The 18,446-nt window shown below is 41.2% G+C and overlaps 1 protein-coding gene across 1 annotated transcript; it reads right to left on the minus strand.

Annotated features, from left to right (window-relative positions):
* Positions 1 to 3,690: 3,690 nt before the first annotated feature.
* Positions 3,691 to 11,601, minus strand: CCNB1 (cyclin B1). The gene is made up of 9 exons (XM_008691339.2): positions 11,376 to 11,601; positions 10,584 to 10,754; positions 10,336 to 10,482; positions 7,895 to 8,077; positions 6,513 to 6,671; positions 5,856 to 6,092; positions 5,436 to 5,576; positions 4,771 to 4,881; positions 3,691 to 3,926 (listed from the first exon to the last, which is right to left on the minus strand). Exons 1-9 carry the CDS (start codon positions 11,394 to 11,396, stop codon positions 3,819 to 3,821), a joined length of 1,278 nt encoding a protein of 425 aa, XP_008689561.2. The 5' UTR covers positions 11,397 to 11,601; the 3' UTR covers positions 3,691 to 3,818.
* Between the last annotated feature and the right edge of the window lie 6,845 nt (positions 11,602 to 18,446).

Below are 18,446 nucleotides of genomic sequence, written 5' to 3' on the forward strand. Positions count from 1 at the left end.
CATCTTTGAAGCAATTGAGGAAATTTGAATATGCACCGCATATTACATACAGAGTTGTTAATTGTCTTAACGTGATAAAGATTATGGTTATTTAGGAAAATGAATTCTTAGATGCGTGATGAAATATTTAAGGTGACATTATCTTGAAATCTAAAATTTACTTTGAAATGACTGAAAAAGAAAAATAGATGCATACACATGTATATACGTTCCCGACACACATACTTTTCTTTCTTTACACCTGTAACTTAATATTTGCCTACAAAAGTACCTAGAACTTTGTCCCCTACAGGAAAAAAATCCTTTTTTATATCTTTGGAATATTTAAAGAAGTCATTCAAATACTTATCTACAGAGAAAACATTAAGTTTCCAAAAGGCTTTTTTAAAGACCCCCATTTTCAACAAAATTAAAAATCACCAACTTGAAGATGTTTGACAAAAAACTTAAAAAGAAACCGACTACTTAGAAAATAAGCAGTTAAATAATCTCCAGATCAAGAAGAACCACAAATGAAATTATAACAACCAGAAATAGATATAAAGGAGGGCTTCAGAAACAAGCTATCTCAAAGAAAATGTATAAATGCTTTTATCACCAAAATACATTGAGTATTTAATTTAAACTAGAAAATAACAAAAGAAAAAGATGGTGAGAATAATGTAAAAGCTAAAACTACAAAATAAATGTGGTAGAAATGTAACACCAAAACGGATTCTTTCAAAATACCAGAAAACAACAACAAAAAAACAACCAAAAACAAAAAACAGGGGCGCCTGGGTAGCACAGTCGTTAGGCGTCTGCCTTTGGCTCAGGGCATGATCCCGGCTTTGTGGGATCGAGTCCCACATCAGGCTCCTCCGCTGGGAGCCTGCTTCTTCCTCTCCCACTCCCCCTGCTTGTGTTCCCTCTCTTGCTGGCTATCTCTGTCAAATAAATATAAAATCTTAAAAAAAAAAAAAAAAAAAAACCTCCACACAAGCCTGGTTAGAAAATAAAAATATTTAATATCAGGAACAAGAAACAAGATATATCTATATACACAGCTATAATTTTAAAAATCTAGAATAGATTATTTCCTTTTTTTTTTTTAAGATTTTATTTGATAGCAAAGCAGGGGAGGGGCAGAGGGAGAGGGAGAAGCAGGCTCCCAGCTTAACAGGGAGCCTAATATGGGGCTTGATCCCAGGTCCCTGAGATCATGACCTGAGCCGAAGGCAGATGCTTAACCGAGTCACCCAGGCACCCCGAGAATAGATTATTTCCTATTAAGAGAGGGGGTGGATAATTCCTCAAAAACACCACAAACGACAATGGAAAACATACCATTTTAAGCAGATCCAGGCCAAATGATTGTAAATTTAATTAAGCTAGTTTTAAATGAATAAGGATTTCAAAGTATGTGATATAAAAATGAAAACCTCTTTAATCCCTCTTAAAGCTGGTAAAATACAAGAAAAACTAGAAAACCACACCAACAACAAAACTGGGCCAATTTTCCAAATGAGATCTAAATTTTCTAGGAGAAACAAATCTGTGTAACATGAGCAAGAATTCATTCCACTTTAATAAACCTCTAATGTGGAATATTATGCCACATTAATAACCATAATAACATCATAAGCTGAAAATATAAATGAATTTCCACAGCCTTGTCAATTAACAACTTGAAACAGAAACAGAAAAATACCTAAAATATAAAGACTACTTAAAGCCTAACAACAAAAACATTAAACGATAAAAATACTTGAGATGTCTAATCCAAAGACAAGACAGGGATTAGTCTATTATGATTATGTTTGAAATTCTAATACAATAAATTCCATAAACATTGAAAAATAAAATTTTTAGATTTAAGGCCTAGGTTTAAGGTTTTCTATGGCATTAAAAACAAACTGAGTAAAAAAAATTTAGTAAGCTGGATAAGAAAACTACAACTAGAAAATAAAAAGATAGGTGGGAAATCGATCCCATTCTCAATAGTGACAAAAAGCCACAAACTCAGCAATAAGCTTGACAAGAAAAGTGCAGCAATTATATAATTAAAATTCATTATTCATTAGGATTCTTTTTATTGGAGGGCATGCAACAAGTCTTGGAGAAAAATGCTTCTGGATGGGAAGACAGGTCTACTCAAAACCTCAAAGAAGCTTTTCTGTAACTGGACATAACTTTATAAAAGTTGTTTGAAATTGCCCCCAAATATCTTAAAAGTAGTCTAGCTTCATCTTATTAGATAATGTAATGGTTGTTATAGTGTTTATCACAGGAAAAAAACAAGTAGAAATAAGAAGATCAGGAAATGATAGATGGGCATTAATGTTTCAATTCTGGTTGACAAGGATAATTTTGATCATGTGGTATGGGCATTAATGGGCACCCATCTGTCAGAGTCCTACTTTATCCCATATACAAAAAGTTTGAGGGACTATAAATCTAATGGGTAAATTTTAGAATTTTAGAAGATGTTTATGGTTTGGGGATGGAGTTGACCTTAGGACTGAAAATCCAAAAGCAACTACAGGAAAAAAAAAGTAGATTCAACAATACAAAAACTTAGCAGTGTCTGCATGCAAAAGAGCATAAACGGTCAAAAGGCAAATGACAAAATGGGTAAACCTTACATATTGAGAAGTAGTCAACAAAAATTTATTCAACTAGCCATCAAACTTATAAATTACAACAGCAAACAAGACTATTTTTTGCCAAATTCACAGGAATTGGAGAATCATACCTTCAGTTCTGGCAAGGACACAGAGAAATCCAGTACTTTTGTATACTGCTGATGACACTGAGAAAGTCATCTGGCAGTACCTGCCAAAACTTAGTACATACATAATCTGGAGAACCCAGTGTACAGAAAGGAAAGCATGTTATTTAATGATAATAAAGACATTTGTCTGTAGGAGCAAAGAGGAAAAGCAATGTGAAGGTCAATAGCAAAATGGTTGAATACACTCTAGTATATCCGTAATATGAAATGCAATGTCCAAACACAGGCAAGGCCTATACATGTTAAAAGGAATTGCTTATCTACAGAATGATCCCATTTCTTAGAAATCCCTATAACAATTTATATGCATGTCTGTTTATAGAAGAGACATCAAAGGATCTATCCGAAACTGTTGGTACCTTCAGATGGATGGGATTGAGCTGTACGAAAGGGGATGAGTAAATTTTTAGATACTTTTGTATGTTTGAGGATCCAATTTTATTTGATCAATAAACAATGAAAGAGTAGGTTTAAAATATAAAGTTCTTATTTTTGCTAGCGAAAAAAAATGATACTAGCTAAAGTCGATAATTTAAGAAATAGTGGTAGAATTAAAAACTACTTAGAATTATGGTTATGGCAGCAACCACCAGAAGAAACAGAAACAAAAATGGGGGGAGGGGCGTGGTCCTAAGGGTGAAGTGGCAGACTTCTAAGCAGAGGCTGCATATTCTCCAAGGCGATTGGGCTTACCTGAAGTATGCCCTACAGGACGGCTTTAACTGCTTTCATGACCACAGTAATCCATATTAAGAAAGCGAAAGCCAAATACATAAAACAAGAACCACACAAGTAACGATTATATATGTAAGATGGGTCCCAATAAACTGAAAACACTTTTTATACTCCCCATCATACCCTTAACACAACTTTTAGGTTATCCCCAGTAGGAAAATAGCGACATTCAAATGAGTTAAGGTATAAGAAGTAAAAAGGACCACAAACTTTATTAAAAGTAAGTAAAGGTAACATATAATATGTACAGATGGCACATGGTGCCAATGTTATTTGCAGTTATTATAGTACTCCAACTCATGTTTACAAGTCACACCTTTGCCACAGCCTTGGCTAAATCTTGAACTAGTGCAGAATTTAGCTGTGCCAGAGTGCTGATCTTAGCATGCTTAGATGTGGCATACTTGTTCTTGATAGTCTGGAAGAGAAAAGCATGGGAGTTAATGAGGCAAAGAAGAAAACATTATAAGATCCAACGGTACAGATATTCACTTAAAACATCAAATACTTAAAAAATAAGCTATGCATTGGGGTACCTAGGTGGCTCTGTTGGTTAAGCATGTAACTCTTGATTTCAGTTCAGGTTATGATCTCAGGATAGTGAGATCAAGCCCTGCACCAGGATACACACTGGGCGTGGAGCCTGCATAAGATTCTCTCTCCCACATAAAATAGACGAAATCAGAGAAGGAGACAAACTCTAAGAGACTCTGAATTCTAGGAAACAAACTGACGGTTGTTGGAGGGGAGGTGGGTATTTAGAAGGGCACGTGATGTAATGAGCCCTGGGTGTTATATGCAACTGATGAATCACTGAACTCTGAAACTAATAATACAATATATGTTAATTGAATTTAAATAAAGAAACAAAAAACTTTTCTCTCCTTTTTAAATTTTTAAAAAAATTTTTTTAAAAAGATTTTATTTATTTGATAGAGACAGCGAGAAAGGGAACGCAAGCAGGGGGAGCGGGAGAGGGAGAAGCAGGCTTCCCGCCTAGCAGGGAGCCCGATGAGGGGCTCGATCCCAGGACCCCGGGATCATGACCTGAGCGGAAGGCAGACACTTAACAACTGAGCCACCCAGGCACCCCAACTTTTCTCTCCTTCTGTACGCACCTCCTCCCATCTCTCTCTTAAAAAAAAAATTTTTTTTAAAAAGGAAAAATAAGCCATGCATTTGCAGACATGAAATCTTAACTATTTTCACTCTGCACCACCCCCCAACATTCCCAGCAACATCTTACAGTACCCATGACTTACCATGTGTTTTGTAAGCCCACGATTCACCATGACTATATTCTTAGCCAGGTGTTGCATAACATTTAGAAGGGATTCTTCAGTGTATGAGAGATAATGCTGTAGAGTTGGTGTCTGTGGCAACAAAAGTTAATGTTAGAAATGTTCACCAACAATGGTTTTCATAACATTTTTGTATGTTAGCCAAGAGTAGAGTAGGGAGAGATTCCATAGGACTGATTATAACTAAAATTTAAGACAGACTTAAAATGCCTTCTTCCCCAGACACTTTTTTCATGCTTCTCTAGGATCCTGTACTTAAATCTATTATACACGTGTGCTCAAATTCTTTGACACCAACATTCTCACACATAGTTTTACTCCTAGGGCCTAGGCTAGGACATGGCACATAGGAGAAATATTGGGTGAATCAATGAGTATGAATGAACTTCTAGCATGTCACTTGATCTGAGTGGCTTCATCTACATAGAAGATGAAATCAGGGAATGAAGTGGGAGTTATCCTATGAACACATAGCAAACACCTCATTTTTAATCATTCTCTCAGCAGACGCTATATTTTTAGAAACCATTAGAATTGTCCTTTAATGTAAAAAGTCCAGTATTCATGCAAACATCACCTACAATTTAAAAGCTTAGGGTAACCTAAGTCTATGGGACAGAGCTTACCCATTCACCATTATCGAGAATTTTCAGTGCTAAGCAAAAAGCTCCTGCTGCAATCTGAGAAGGAGGAAAGTGCACCATATCATAGTCCAACATAGTTAGTTCCATCAGGTATTTGGCCAAAGTATGTTGCTCTACATCAACCTGAAACAAAACCCACAGGTCTCTCAACGTCTGTCAGAGAATTCTGTATTGGCAATAAGCAGTATGCCCGTAACTATAATTACAAATGTTTGTCTATTAACTCTCAAATGCAACTGCCTATGGAAGGCCTTAATGACAATATTAATATACAGTCTGATTGGAAATAAAGAACATCTTTATGTCTTCCTCATGTGGATTTATGTCAGCTGAATTAAATCTGCTTGACTATAGCAGTATTTCATCATGTACCATACTAAAAGTGACCAAAGAGATCTGTACCTCTCCAATCTTAGATGCTCTCCGAAGGAAATGCAGGGGTAGAGGGCGGCCCAGACCAAAATTTAAAGATCTTAGAATCTTCATTTCCATCTGTCTGATTTGGTGCTTAGTGTAAGTGTTGTCAGTCACAAAGGCAAAGTCACCAATTTCTGGGGGGTACATTTCTTCATATTTGCTTGCAATAAACATGGCAGTGACACCAACCAGCTGCAGCATCTTCTTGGGCACACAGTTGTTCTGCAATGGGAATTTCAACGTGATGAACAACTAATATGTACTTGAAAAAGGAGACAACAGAGCTATGACGGGGACATGGGAAAAACACTCTCACAGCAAAAGCTTAAGTTAATGACACTACTCCAAGACAGATGTTAGCTGAAAAAGTCTGTTTCTTTTTTTCGTTTAAGATTTTATTTATTTGAGAGAAGAAAGAGAAAGCACGAGCAGGGGGGAGGGTTAGAGGGAGAGGGAGAAGCAGGCTGCCCACTGAGCAGGGAGCCGATGCGGGGCTTGATCCCAAAACCCTGAGATCATGACCTGAGCCAAAGGCAGATGCCTTATAGACTGAGCCACCCAGGTGCCCCTGAAAAAGTCTGTTTCTTATGACTCTGCTAGCACCCTGGAAGCGAGAACCCTCAATTACTGAATTATGCTCACCTGCATGAACCGATCAATAATGGAAACAGTCATGTACATGGTCTCCTGCAGTAACCTGAATTTCATTTGAACCTGTACTAGCCAGTCAATAAGGATGGCTCTCATGTTTCCAGTGACTTCACGACCCAGTAGGTATTTTGGTCTGACTGCTTGCTCTTCCTGCAAAAGAATGCTGATTATCCTTTAGAAGCAAGACTCCATGTGACATTTCTGTCCACAAGTATTAGTCACCACAGAATAGTAACGGAGAGTTCAGAATCTCTAACAGACTTCAACTTAATAACTCATACAGTCACTACATATAGCTCTGTCTGAGAAAGAAAGCAAACATTCAATAGGACAGTTTGACAGGTTTTTCATTATGCACAGATCTCATTATGTTTAACCTACCATCACTGCTACTGGCCCACACTCTGTACCTACCTCATCCCAGACAAATGCCATCATCTCAGATCTTTTCACTTAAGACTCTTAAACCCAGAACCTAAGCTGTATGAAGTAGAGAAAACTAGCAGCAGCCACTTTCCAGATCATTTGGAACCTGTGTGCTACCCACTCTCCTGTTCTAGGATTTAAACCCCCAAAATACCATAGAGAAAAAGAACGAACCATCAAGGACCAGCACATACGCTTGCTAAACCCACTCGGCCAAAGCTATAATTTTATTAAAAAGAAGGGAGAAAAAACCTGAAGTGGAAGGCTAGTCCTGGCAAGGAAGTTCCTCTAGGACAATCCTATAGAAAATGGATGCCCAAAGAAGATCCCGAAAGAAGAGAATGCTTTATTAACAAACAATTGGGCAAATTTGGTAGTGTACAGCTTATTAGCAGAAAGAATGCTTCCTTGTTTTGGGGGGGGGGAGGACAAATGCCACTAAATAGAAAGTTTCAGAAGTGATATGAAATGAAAGAAAACCAAAACCTTTTTTTTGAGTGTACTCCTCTTGGACACAAAGAACAATCTCCCTGGTATCACATGCACGTCAGCCACAATGACCCAAAATGCCTTGTGTTGCTGGTGGTTATAATTTTACAGCATATTCTCCATTACCATCTATCTCCTGCCTCCAATCCTCAAACTCAGAGTCTGGGACTTACCAACTCCTAACTGTGATGGACAACCTATGGACATTCGTTAGAGTTATGGTATCATCACTGTCACTTTGAACTTTACCTGTTCAAAATGGCAACTGCAGATGTCCTTGGTTTGGTTAGTGACTTTTGACCTTCAGTACTCCGTGAATGAGAATTTGAAAGTGCAATCTACTGCTAACAAATACTGCTCACATCCTGCTTGAATTATTGTAAACTGTCAATGGAAAATGTCTTTAATAAAGCTAAATGCAGTTTAAAAAAAGCAAAGATTCTAAAAGGTATACAGACCTCAAGTTGTCTCAGATAAGCATAAATATCTTTCACATATTCACTACAAAGGTTTGGATCAGCTCCATCTTCTGCATCCACATCATTCACTGCAAGAATTACATCAGAGAATGCCTGACACAGATATTCTTCTGCAGGGGCACATCCAGATGTTTCCATTGGGCTTGGAGAGGGAGTATCAACCTTGAAACAGAAAGACCTTTTGAAATAATAGCAACGAGGAGCATACAATCTGGGAATGAAGGGCCAATAATTGGTACTAACTCAATAAACCAGCTGCTAAATAGACATATAATTCATAATTCATTTCCTTAAAGGAAAAGTATCTTCTTTTCAAATTTATTCAATTTCTCCTTAGGACGTGATTAATACAAAAAGTGAAAAGCCAAAACAGACTGAGCAGATTTTAAGTTAGCAGAATCTAAGCACCAATGGGTAAAACACAGAAAATGCAAACAAAATCACATTCTAGACTTTCCTCCAAAGGAAATGAGTAAACAATCTGTTTATCAAGTCATGTGAAGTCAATCCAAACAAATGACAGTCTTTAGTCTTTATATCAAAACATAGACTGCTTCTCACTGCCCCAGAAAACACAAGTTCTGTCCTGACTACTAAGGATTAACAAAGTTCGTTATTATTATTATTTTTAAAGATATTTTTGTCAGAGAGAGAGAGAAAGAGAGCACAGGCAGGGGTAGCGGCAGGCAGAGGGAGAAGCAGGCTTCCCGCTGAGCAAGGAGCCCGACGTGGGGCTCGATCCCAGGACCCCAGGATCATTACTGAGCTGAAAGCATACACTTAACCACCCAGGCATCGCTAGTTCATTATTATTATTAGCCATTTCCTTCAAGCTCCAGTTATCCCTTTGTTCAAACATTTATTGGCATTTTCTTCTAGTCAAGCTCTGTGCTAGACACTGCCTTTATAGTGTCCTCAAAGGGCTTCGAATTTAGAAGAGAGAAGTAAATGAAATGAGACTGATGCTACGAACAAGGGTATGGGTAAGTTAGGCAAAGTTTCAGGAGTTGATACTTGAGCTGCTTTGAAGGATGAAAGTTTACTATCTGGGGCGCCTGGGTGGCTCAGTCGTTAAGCGTCTGCCTTTGGCTCAGGGCGTGATCCCAGCGTTCTGGGATCGAGCCCCACATCAGGCTCCTCTGCTAGGAGCCTGATTCTTCCTCTCCCACTCCCCCTGCTTGTGTTCCCTCTCTCGCTGGCTGTCTCTCTCTGTCAAATAAATAAATAAAATCTTAAAAAAAAGAAAGAGAGAAAGAAAGAAAAGGTTACTATCTAAAAGAACAAGAGAGTAGGAAAGGCCTTTTTTTAGTAGGAAGGAGAGCAAAGTCAAGAATTAGTATGGGACTTTCAAGGAAAACTCATGTAGTTCAGTATGGCCAATTAAGAGATGGTGCATGCTCCAGGTTTCATGTGTTCTGTCCAGAATGTCAATACTTAAGCAATAGCCTCAAATCTCCTACTCTTAGGTAGAAGGAGCTGGGCCGAATGACTTTACAGATCATTTTCTCAACTGGTTTTAACTCTTATTTGTTTCTTAATTTAAAGATGTAATTGTCTTCCTTAAGTGATTAATGAAGTGGGCATCATCCTATCTAGCAAGTAGAGATGCTCCTTAACTACGTTTTACTCTATTTTTTTTAAGACCTTATTTATTTACTTGAGAGAAAGAGCAAGAGTGAGAGAGCACACACAGAGGGAGAGCAGCAGAGGGAAAGGAGCAGGCTCCTCACTGAGCAGGGAGCGAGACTCAGGACTCAATCCCAGGACCCTGAGATCATGACCTGAGCTGAAGTCAGGTCATTTAAAACTTAGAGCTTCATTAAATGCAGTTCATTTTAATTTCAGCAAAGGAGCCCCTTCTAGGCGCCCTGTTTCCCCTTCACAGAAGTGGATACATTTACATAACTGATATTTAATAAGTTCTTAGTTTTAGTTTTTGAGGCTGTTAACTCATCTACTCTCTGAAAAGCTACATTTTCTTTCTGCTTTACACCTTTATCTATTCCAATGTTACAGGCTTATTAATTATTCAGTGGCCACACTAGGGAGTAAAAGGATTCAAGATAATCTGTTTCAGTCAATAAATTCTGTAACAAAATGATGAAGAGCCCAGGTTCTGAAGCCTGGGTTTACATCCACAGGTGCTACTGATTAGATGTGTGACTCTAGAAAAATTACTTAATACTTCACTAAGCCATTAGAGAAGTATAAAAGGTAGAGGTAATAACACAGGTAAGAGAGTCCATGTGAGGATTATGCCAGTTAAAAGCACTTAAAAGTGCGAAGCGGGGACTACCTCCTGCTAAGTACTCTATAAATGTTACTAGTATCACTACTTGTTCAAGTGCTATTCCATGTATTATAAAATGAGGGAAAGAAACATCCAAGGGACTGGATGGAGAAAGGCACAGTAAGTTTACCAAAATAGGCTCAGGCGAAAGTTTTTCTTCTTTCACGGGCTCAGGTTCTGGCTCTGGTTCTGGCTCAGGCACAGGCTCGGGTGCCTTTTCCAGAGGTTTAGGTATTTTTTTGGCAAGAACTTTTCCAGGAACCAAAGGTTTTGCTTCCTGTGGATGAAAAGGACGAAAATGAGAGGTTTCTGCGTCGGGGGTCACAGCTGTAGGGTGCACTCTTATAGACAGAGCAGTTGGGTGAGGAAGGTAGTTACCTTTTTCTGAGGCAGTTTGGCCTGTGGTTGTTCGCTGACTTTGTTACCAATGTCCCCGAGAGCTGTTCTTGGCCTCAGCCCGGGCTTGGAGGCCGTGGCAGTGGCCAGAGGCACGCGCTTCGCGCCTGCCATACTGATCTTCGCCTTATTCTCCACATTGACTTTTGTGTTCTGAAGGAAACAAGACCACTTTGAGAGCCGGCCCACCCAGGTTAGAGTCAGTCCAGGGTCAGTGAAAGTGGGGCAAGAGAGAGGCTCTCCGAAGAAAAGCCGGCTGTAAAAAATGGGTTCCCAAGGGACACCGGGGTTCCAGGATCTACGCTTCGGCTGTGACAAGTCCATTTCTTCCCAGAACCTCTTCACTCACCTCTCGAGGGCCTGCCCGTTTCGTCCCCGGCGCCTCTGAACTATTCCTAATTTACATTTGAAAGGAAATCGGAAAAGCCTCCAAGGGCAGGCACCTTCTCTCCGGGAAGGGGGTTCCGCACTTGGTGCGAGCTCACTCAGGCGCCCTCCACCCCACTGTAAAAGAGGTTTCCTGTCGACCCTCCACCGCCCTCCCCCCTCGCGCCAAACATTCATCCAAGGACGGCCCGGTTCTCTTCCTTTCTCCGTCGGGCCCCCAAACGCCCCCACCGTGCCAGAGGCCCACCGATTCCCCCCCCCCATCTTCCTCCCCACATCGCTGCCCTAGTCCACGGGGGTGGGGGGGCCTCCGGCAGGGTACAGAGGAGGAGAGGACACGCAGCGAGCGAGGAAGGCCGCGTTTGTTCACCGTCCGCAGCAGCTCACCCTGGTGACCCGGAGCGCCATGGCTTCCTCTTCACCAGGCAGCAGCTCAGTGCGGAGAAGCGGAGCACGGGAGCCACCAACGAGCCGGGGACCTGGACCCACCGCAGATCAACAGCCGTTCCGCCGTTCCTCCGTTCCTCCGTTCCTCCGCAGCACGCCGGGAGGAGCCGGGCCCGGCCTCAGGTTTAAACCCCGCACTGCTCCCTTCTTATTGGTCTGTTCGTGGCACTCGCTCCCTTCCCATTGGCTGCTGCCCGTTCCTCCGAGAATGCGTTTCCTGGGCGACCCCGCGGAGACTTTCGAGAGAGGGCGGGGCCAGCCCTTGGCTCTGCGGCAGCTGTGCTGCCACCTGCAGAGGCGAGCCGGCGGTGCGCGGCCCACCTGCGGGGGAGAGCTTGTGCGCCGCGGGAGCTAGCCTGGGGGACGGCGGGTGTCCCAACGAAGAGTGACAGTGCAGCAGCCTGAGTTTGGGAACCTGAGAAGCAGTTATGGCTCTAGCCCCGCTTATTGTTACACACTTTCCTCTTTGCTGTGGCATGTAGCAGGAAAGGCTTGAATATACATTCTTTCATTTGATTATTCCCGCAGCCCTCTGGGTGAAGGAACCGAAGCTCAGAGAGGCTTTGAGTGACTTTCCCAGAGTCACAAATGAGTAACATGGGAAATAAACTTCGGTTATTTTTTGGATCCCTGATGTTTCCACTAATTGTCTCTTAAGAATATTGTCTCCTGGGGCGCCTAGGTGGCGCAGTCGTTAAGCGTCTGCCTTCGGCTCAGGGCGTGATCCCGGCGTTATGGGATCGAGCCCCACATCAGGCTCTTCTGCTGGGAGCCTGCTTCTTCCTCTCCCACTCCCCCTGCTTGTGTTCCCTCTCTTGCTGGCTCTCTATCTTCAAATAAATAAAAATAAAATCTTAAAAAAAAAAAAAGAATATTGTCTCCTTCTTAATCTGCCAGAGTACTTTAATCGAATTGCTTCCCAAAGCCAATCTTTTATTTTAGCTTTTTATTTGAAAATAATTTCAAACTTAGGGAAATTGCAAACAAAAATATTACAAGGAACACATGTATACATTTTGCCCAGATTCAAGTATCCTTAACATATTACCTTATTTGCTTTATCATTTACTTCTCTCTTTCTGTAAATAGATCTATGTCTAACTGTATGTAAAAATTTTCTTCCTGAAACATTGGAGGGTAAGTTATATATATTTATGGCCCTTGATCCCTTAATTCTTTGGTGCATATTTCCTAAGAAAAAGGTCTATTCCCCTACATAACTGCAATAGTTATTAACTTCTTAAGTTTACATTATTACAATATTTCATGCAGTCTAGTTTCTATTCCAGTTTTGTCAGTTGATCTAATAAGGTTCCTTATAGTATTTTCCCTCCTTCAGGACGGGATGCAGTCTAGGACCAGATGTTACGTTTAGCTTTCTTTAATCTGGAATAGTTCCCACAGCTTTTCCTACAATGCATAGGATAGCTCCCACCCTCCCAAGTACACACAACTAGTTATCCAGCCCAAAATGTCAATAATCTGGATGTGCCAAACTTGAGAAATCTTGCCAACTATGTACATACCTATAAATTTGTTTCTATTCAGTATCCTAGTTTTTGACCCTTAATTAGCATTTCACAGATCACCTCCTTTCTTTATGATACTTAAAAACTTGGGGCGCCTGGTTGGCCCAGTTGGTGAAGCATCTACCTTTGGCTCGGGTCATGATCCCAGGACCCGCGTCAGGCTCTCTGCTCAGTGGTGAGCCTGCTTTTCCCTCTCCCACTGCTGCTCCCCCTGCTTGTTCTCACTCTCTGTCAAATAAATACATTAAAAAATCTTAAAAAAAACAAAACAGAGCAAAAACTTGTGTGACTCTCTCCTCAGTGAACTACTCAATGTGAAGTCAATGAACTCAATGTTCTCTCCTCTGGCCAAGTTAATAGGGCTAACTCGATACCGGGCTATGTTCTAAGTGCTAGGAATATAGTTCTGAACAAAACAGAGAAGATCCCCACTTTCACAAATCTTACATTGCAGTAAGAGAAAAGAGAAACAAAACAGGTAAACAAGTAAGTAAAGTAAAAAAAAAAAAAAAAAAAAAGCCAGCTACTACTAAGGTCTAGGCAGAGAATGAAAAGAAGTGATGTAGAGAATAACTTGGTAGCTACCATAGACTTGGTGGTTAGGGGCAGTCTGAGAAGGTGATGTAACTCCTAGGTTAAGCTGAGGCTTAAATGACAAGAAAGAGAACATTCCCGATAGAGGAAATAGCCTGTGAAAACCCCGTGATAAGAATGAGTTTGTCATGTTCAGAAAAGCCAGTATGGCTAGAGTTTAGGGGACAGAGTAGAAGTGAGATTGAAGAAATTGGAAAGAATAAAATTATACAAGCCCTTATGAAGGACTCAAGGGATTTGAGTCTGGGTTATGTAAGTGCGTTGGAAGCCTTTGGAGGGTTTCAAGCCAAGACGTGGCATTATCCATCTTTCAAAAAGATGACCTTGGTTCCTGTGGAGAGAATGTGCAAAGGTGGGGAGGAGGAGGAGGAATAAGGAGGAAGGAGAAGAACAGCAAGAGGAGCTGTGAGGAGGCCATCATAGCTGGCTAGGCAAAAGAAGATGGCTTGGATGGTACTAGTAGCGCTTGACAGAAAGGAAAGTCTTCTGGATAAATTCTGGATGTAGATTTACTGGGTCTTGATGGCTTGCATACTTGGGAACGAGAGAAAATGGAATCAAGGATAACTCTCAGGCTTTGGCCTGAGTAGCTGAAACAGAAAGACTTAGAGATGAGCAGCTTTTAGTGGGTAGCAGGTTATGGGCAGGAGATTAAGAATTCTGCTATATTGGGAATGCTCAGAGATAGGCAGGAGGAGAGGTCCGGGAGGCAGGCTCAGGGTGGGAGCTAGTTGGCTGTTGATGGTATTTAAATCCAGACACAGAGGAGATCATCTAGAGAAGGAATGTAAAGAAGCCTACATGCCAGGAGCAAGCCCTGGGGCTCTCCATATTTAAATGGGAGAAGCCAGTTAAGAAAATTGGGCAATAAGATCAGAGAGGTAGGAGATCAAACAGTGGTGTCTCAGAAAAGAGATGTTTTACTGAGGGAGCAGTGGTTTACCATGACAGACTAAATATACATATTGTCTCTGTTTCTCCCTAAAGACAGTAAAGGAATTTTTAAAAAATTTGTAACTCTCAAGGATAGGTGAGGAGACACTAAAGACAACATTTTGGAAGCAGGAAAGTCAATCAAAAAGTGGTGATAGAAGAAGCAGACAGCCCAAGAAAGTTGAAATCTAGACTGGCAATGGAAAACCAAGAAGCAAACTGATTCTGGCTTTAGACTCCAGCACGTTTCAGGAATTGGAGGTGCCAGGAGCTTATAAAATTGGTGGTGTAGGTGGAGCTGAAAACAGAATTTGTTCTTCTCTCCTGCACATCTGAGTGTAGTGAGAGTGTAGCCTCTTTCTGGTCCCAGCTGATGACTGGAGGTTTCTGTTCAGGGATGCTGAACCAAAGGAACTCTGGATTCAGACACCAGGGAAGCTGAGAGAGGAGGAAGTAAAATTCTTCGATACCAAATGGCGAGTCCTTCAGTTCCTTTCTTCCACTAGTGCGGTCCCCTGAAAGCAGGTAGCTTAACTTACACCCTCCAAAATAAGATAAGGGCATGCTTCTCTGGGAACGGACCAGCCCCAGAGAAAAGTCTCAAAAATACTGATGGTTAGGGTATCCAAAGAAATGTTTGGTTCACCGGAAAGCAACGCTCACTACTTGACATGCTTGCACACTGACCCCAAACTTCTATTTTTTTAAGGTTTTATTTATTTATCTGTGAGAGAGAGAACACAAGCAGGGGGAGCAGCAGGCTGAGGGAGAAGCAGGCTCCCTGCTGAGCAAGGAGCCCAGGACCCTGGGATCATGACCTGAGCGGGAGAGAGACGCTTAAAGGACTGAGCTAACCAGGCATTCCCTGACCCTGAACTTCTATTCAATATTTTAAGAAATTATTGGTGTGTAGTCTCTCTTAAGAAATTATTGGTGTGTAGTCTTCCAAAACAAGGATGAAAATAAAAAGAGTTAGATGTGGGGCGCCTGGGTGGTGCAGTCGTTAAGCGTCTGCCTTGTGCTCGGGGCGTGATCCCGGCGTTATGGGATCGAGCCCCACATCAGGCTCCTCCGCTATGAGCCTGCTTCTTCCTCTCCCACTGCCCCTGCTTGTGTTCCCTCTCTCGCTGGCTGGCTATATCTCTGTCAAATAAATAAATAAAATCTTAAAAAAAAAAAAAAAAGAGTTAGATGTGGGATCTAAAATACAGTAGTTCCAACACAGCAGAAAGGCAAAAAGAAATTCCCAAGACTTATAGGATCCCAGGCTGGCTCTTCCCAGTAGGCCTAGGGGTGCCTGGATGGCTCTGTCGCTTCAGCATTGGATTTTTTATTTCTACTCAGGTCATGATCTGGGGGCTGTGGGATGGAGCCCCCCATCAGGCTCCAAGCTCAGTTGGGAGTCTGCTTAGGATCCTCTCTCTCTCCCCCTCTGCTCCTCCCCCTGCTTGAGTGCAGGTGCACTGTCTCTTTCTCTCTCTCTCTCTCAAAAAAATAAACAAAATCTTCCATTAGGCCTAGAGAGCAATCAGGGCATGGTGGAGTTGAACAACAAGAACAGTGGGCTCTAACTTGGACATCTCCAAGCAAAAAAATGAAACTGATATATTACCTGATGTTTTTGAATGTACTGAGCAGAGATTTACACTTCTGATAGGAGATAAATTAGTGATAGGTACAGAAAAAAACTAGGCAAATGAAAAATAAACAAGGTAATGTTAACTCTGGAGCAAGCTAGAAGTTGTTAAAAGATGGAAATGTAGTCATAATACGGTACATAGGGCACTGTGGTAAATCATAGTCATAAGAATGGGAACACTGAATATTGACTTAATCGGAAACTATGATTCAACTATATTGGAAAGGTGGGGAAAGAGAGAGAGGGATGTCTATGAGTGCGCGTGTGTGCCGGTGGTGGTATTAAACCCATACCCTCCATTGCAAGGAGCTAGTGGGCAATTTTTAAAACTATATCTCAGGGGCACCTGGGTGGCTTAACCAGCTGTCTTCTGCTCAGGTCATGATCTCGGGGTCCTGAGATAGAGCCCAACCGATTCAGGTTCCCCGCTAAGCAGGGACTCTGCCTTTCCCTCTGCTCGCCCCACCCCCACATTGTGCTCTCTCTCTCTCTCTCTCAAATAAATCTTTAAAAAACAAAACTGTATATCCCAAAAATGGTATTATAAGGACATTATCAAAATTATGATTGTCAATGAAAAATTGCACAGTTAATAATAGAACATGGTTCCTTTTAGAGAGTAGGAATGGGGGACAAGGGTGTGCTGATTTTGTTTTAAATTTTATTTTATTTTATTTTTTGAAGATTTTATTTATTTATTGGACAGAGAGAGACACAGCGAGAGAGGGAACATCAGCAGGGGGAGTGGGAGAGAGAGAAGCAGCCTTTCCACTGAGCAGGGAGCCCGATGCAGGGCTCGATCCCAGGACCCTGGGATCATGACCTGAGCCGAAGGCAGACTCAACGACTGAGCCACCCAGGCGCCCCTGTTTTAAATTTTAAAGAACAAGTTAGCTTTTTAAAACCATGTATAACAGAACGTACATCTTGATTAAATCTTAATTGGGACAAAAGAGTATAAAAGAGAAATTTGGGGATGAATTTTGGGATGATTGGGAAAATTTGAAACTTGATTAAATAAAAATGATATTAATGAATTCTTGTTAATTTACCCAGGTATAATAAATATTAATAAATTTACTATCATAGTAATATGATTATAAATGTAAGCTTACTCTAGGGTGTTTATATATATACAAATGCAGCTAAAATTTGCCATATTTGCTTTAATAATGGTTAGATCTAGATAATGCACAGAGGATATAGAGGGGATGATTATACTGTTCTTTCCATTTTGTGTGTGTTTGAAATTTTTTTTTTTAAGATCTATCTCTCTATCTATCTGAGAGAGAGAGAGCAACCATGAGTAGGAGGAGGAGGAGCAAAGGGAGAAGCAGACTCCCCGATGAGCGGGGAACCTGATGTGAGGCTCGATCCTAGGACCCCGAGATCATGACGTGAGCCAAAGGCAGACACTTAACCGACTGAGCCACCCAGGTGCCCCTGAAATTTTAAATATTATAATTTTAGAATAAAAAAAACCCACCATGCATAGCAGACAGCCTCTCCTCTGCGGTCCTGCCCACTGCTCCCTTGGGATGTATTCAATAAAGTCTATCTCCTTTAAAAATAAATAAAAACATGCACACTTCTAACTGAAAGATTAAATTAAAGACAAGGAGTGGTTGTGTTGACTGAAAATGGGGGATCTTCACACTAAGATAGAGCTGGAAATAGGAGTGAAAAAGACACTGAGGATACGTAGAAACATCATGAAGTAACTTCTTCAGTGGGACATTGTTCCAGTGGTAGAGCTACGGTATACTCTTTTTTTTTTTTTTTTTTTTAAAGTAGGCTCCATGCCTAACATGGGGTTTGAACTCACCACCCTGAGATGGAGAGTCCACGCTTCACCGACTGAGGCAGCCAGATGCCCTAGAGCTGGTGTATATGTTAACACTTCACCACTGTCCCTTGAATTGTTGATAGCAGTTTTGCCTTTGTTTTTTTTAAGTTTTTTTTTTTTTAAGGTTTTAGATGCTACATGTGACAACAGTTAAGGAGGTTATACAGTAGAGTAAGTACTACTCCACGGAGGAGAATGTATTAAAAGGTTCTTGGGTATCCTTTAAGAATATGGTGTGCATATATAAGAGTACAAAGATTTTTTTTTTTAAGATTCTGTTTATTTATTTGAGAGACAGAAAGAGAGAGAAAGCAGGAGTGGGAGGAGGGACAGAGGGAGAGGGAGAAGCAGGCTCCCCGCTGAGCAGGGAGCCCCATGTCAGGCTCCATCCCAGGACCCTGAGATCATGACCTGAGCCAAAGTCAGATGCTTAACTGACTGAGCCATCCAGGCGCCCCTACAAAGACTTT

Source organism: Ursus maritimus, unplaced genomic scaffold (genome assembly GCF_017311325.1).
Source record: "Ursus maritimus isolate PB19 unplaced genomic scaffold, ASM1731132v1 scaffold_5, whole genome shotgun sequence".
Taxonomy (NCBI): domain Eukaryota; kingdom Metazoa; phylum Chordata; class Mammalia; order Carnivora; family Ursidae; genus Ursus; species Ursus maritimus.

Excerpts from the sequence above, each read along its gene's own strand:
- CCNB1 (XM_008691339.2), bottom strand. The coding sequence starts at position 11,396 with ATGGCGCTCCGGGTCACCAGG. Across the intron at positions 8,078-10,335 it reads TTTCGCCTGAGCCTATTTTG|GTTGATACTCCCTCTCCAAG; the intron begins GTAAACTTACTG and ends TTCTGTTTCAAG. Across the intron at positions 6,672-7,894 it reads CTTATCTGAGACAACTTGAG|GAAGAGCAAGCAGTCAGACC; the intron begins GTCTGTATACCT and ends ATTCTTTTGCAG.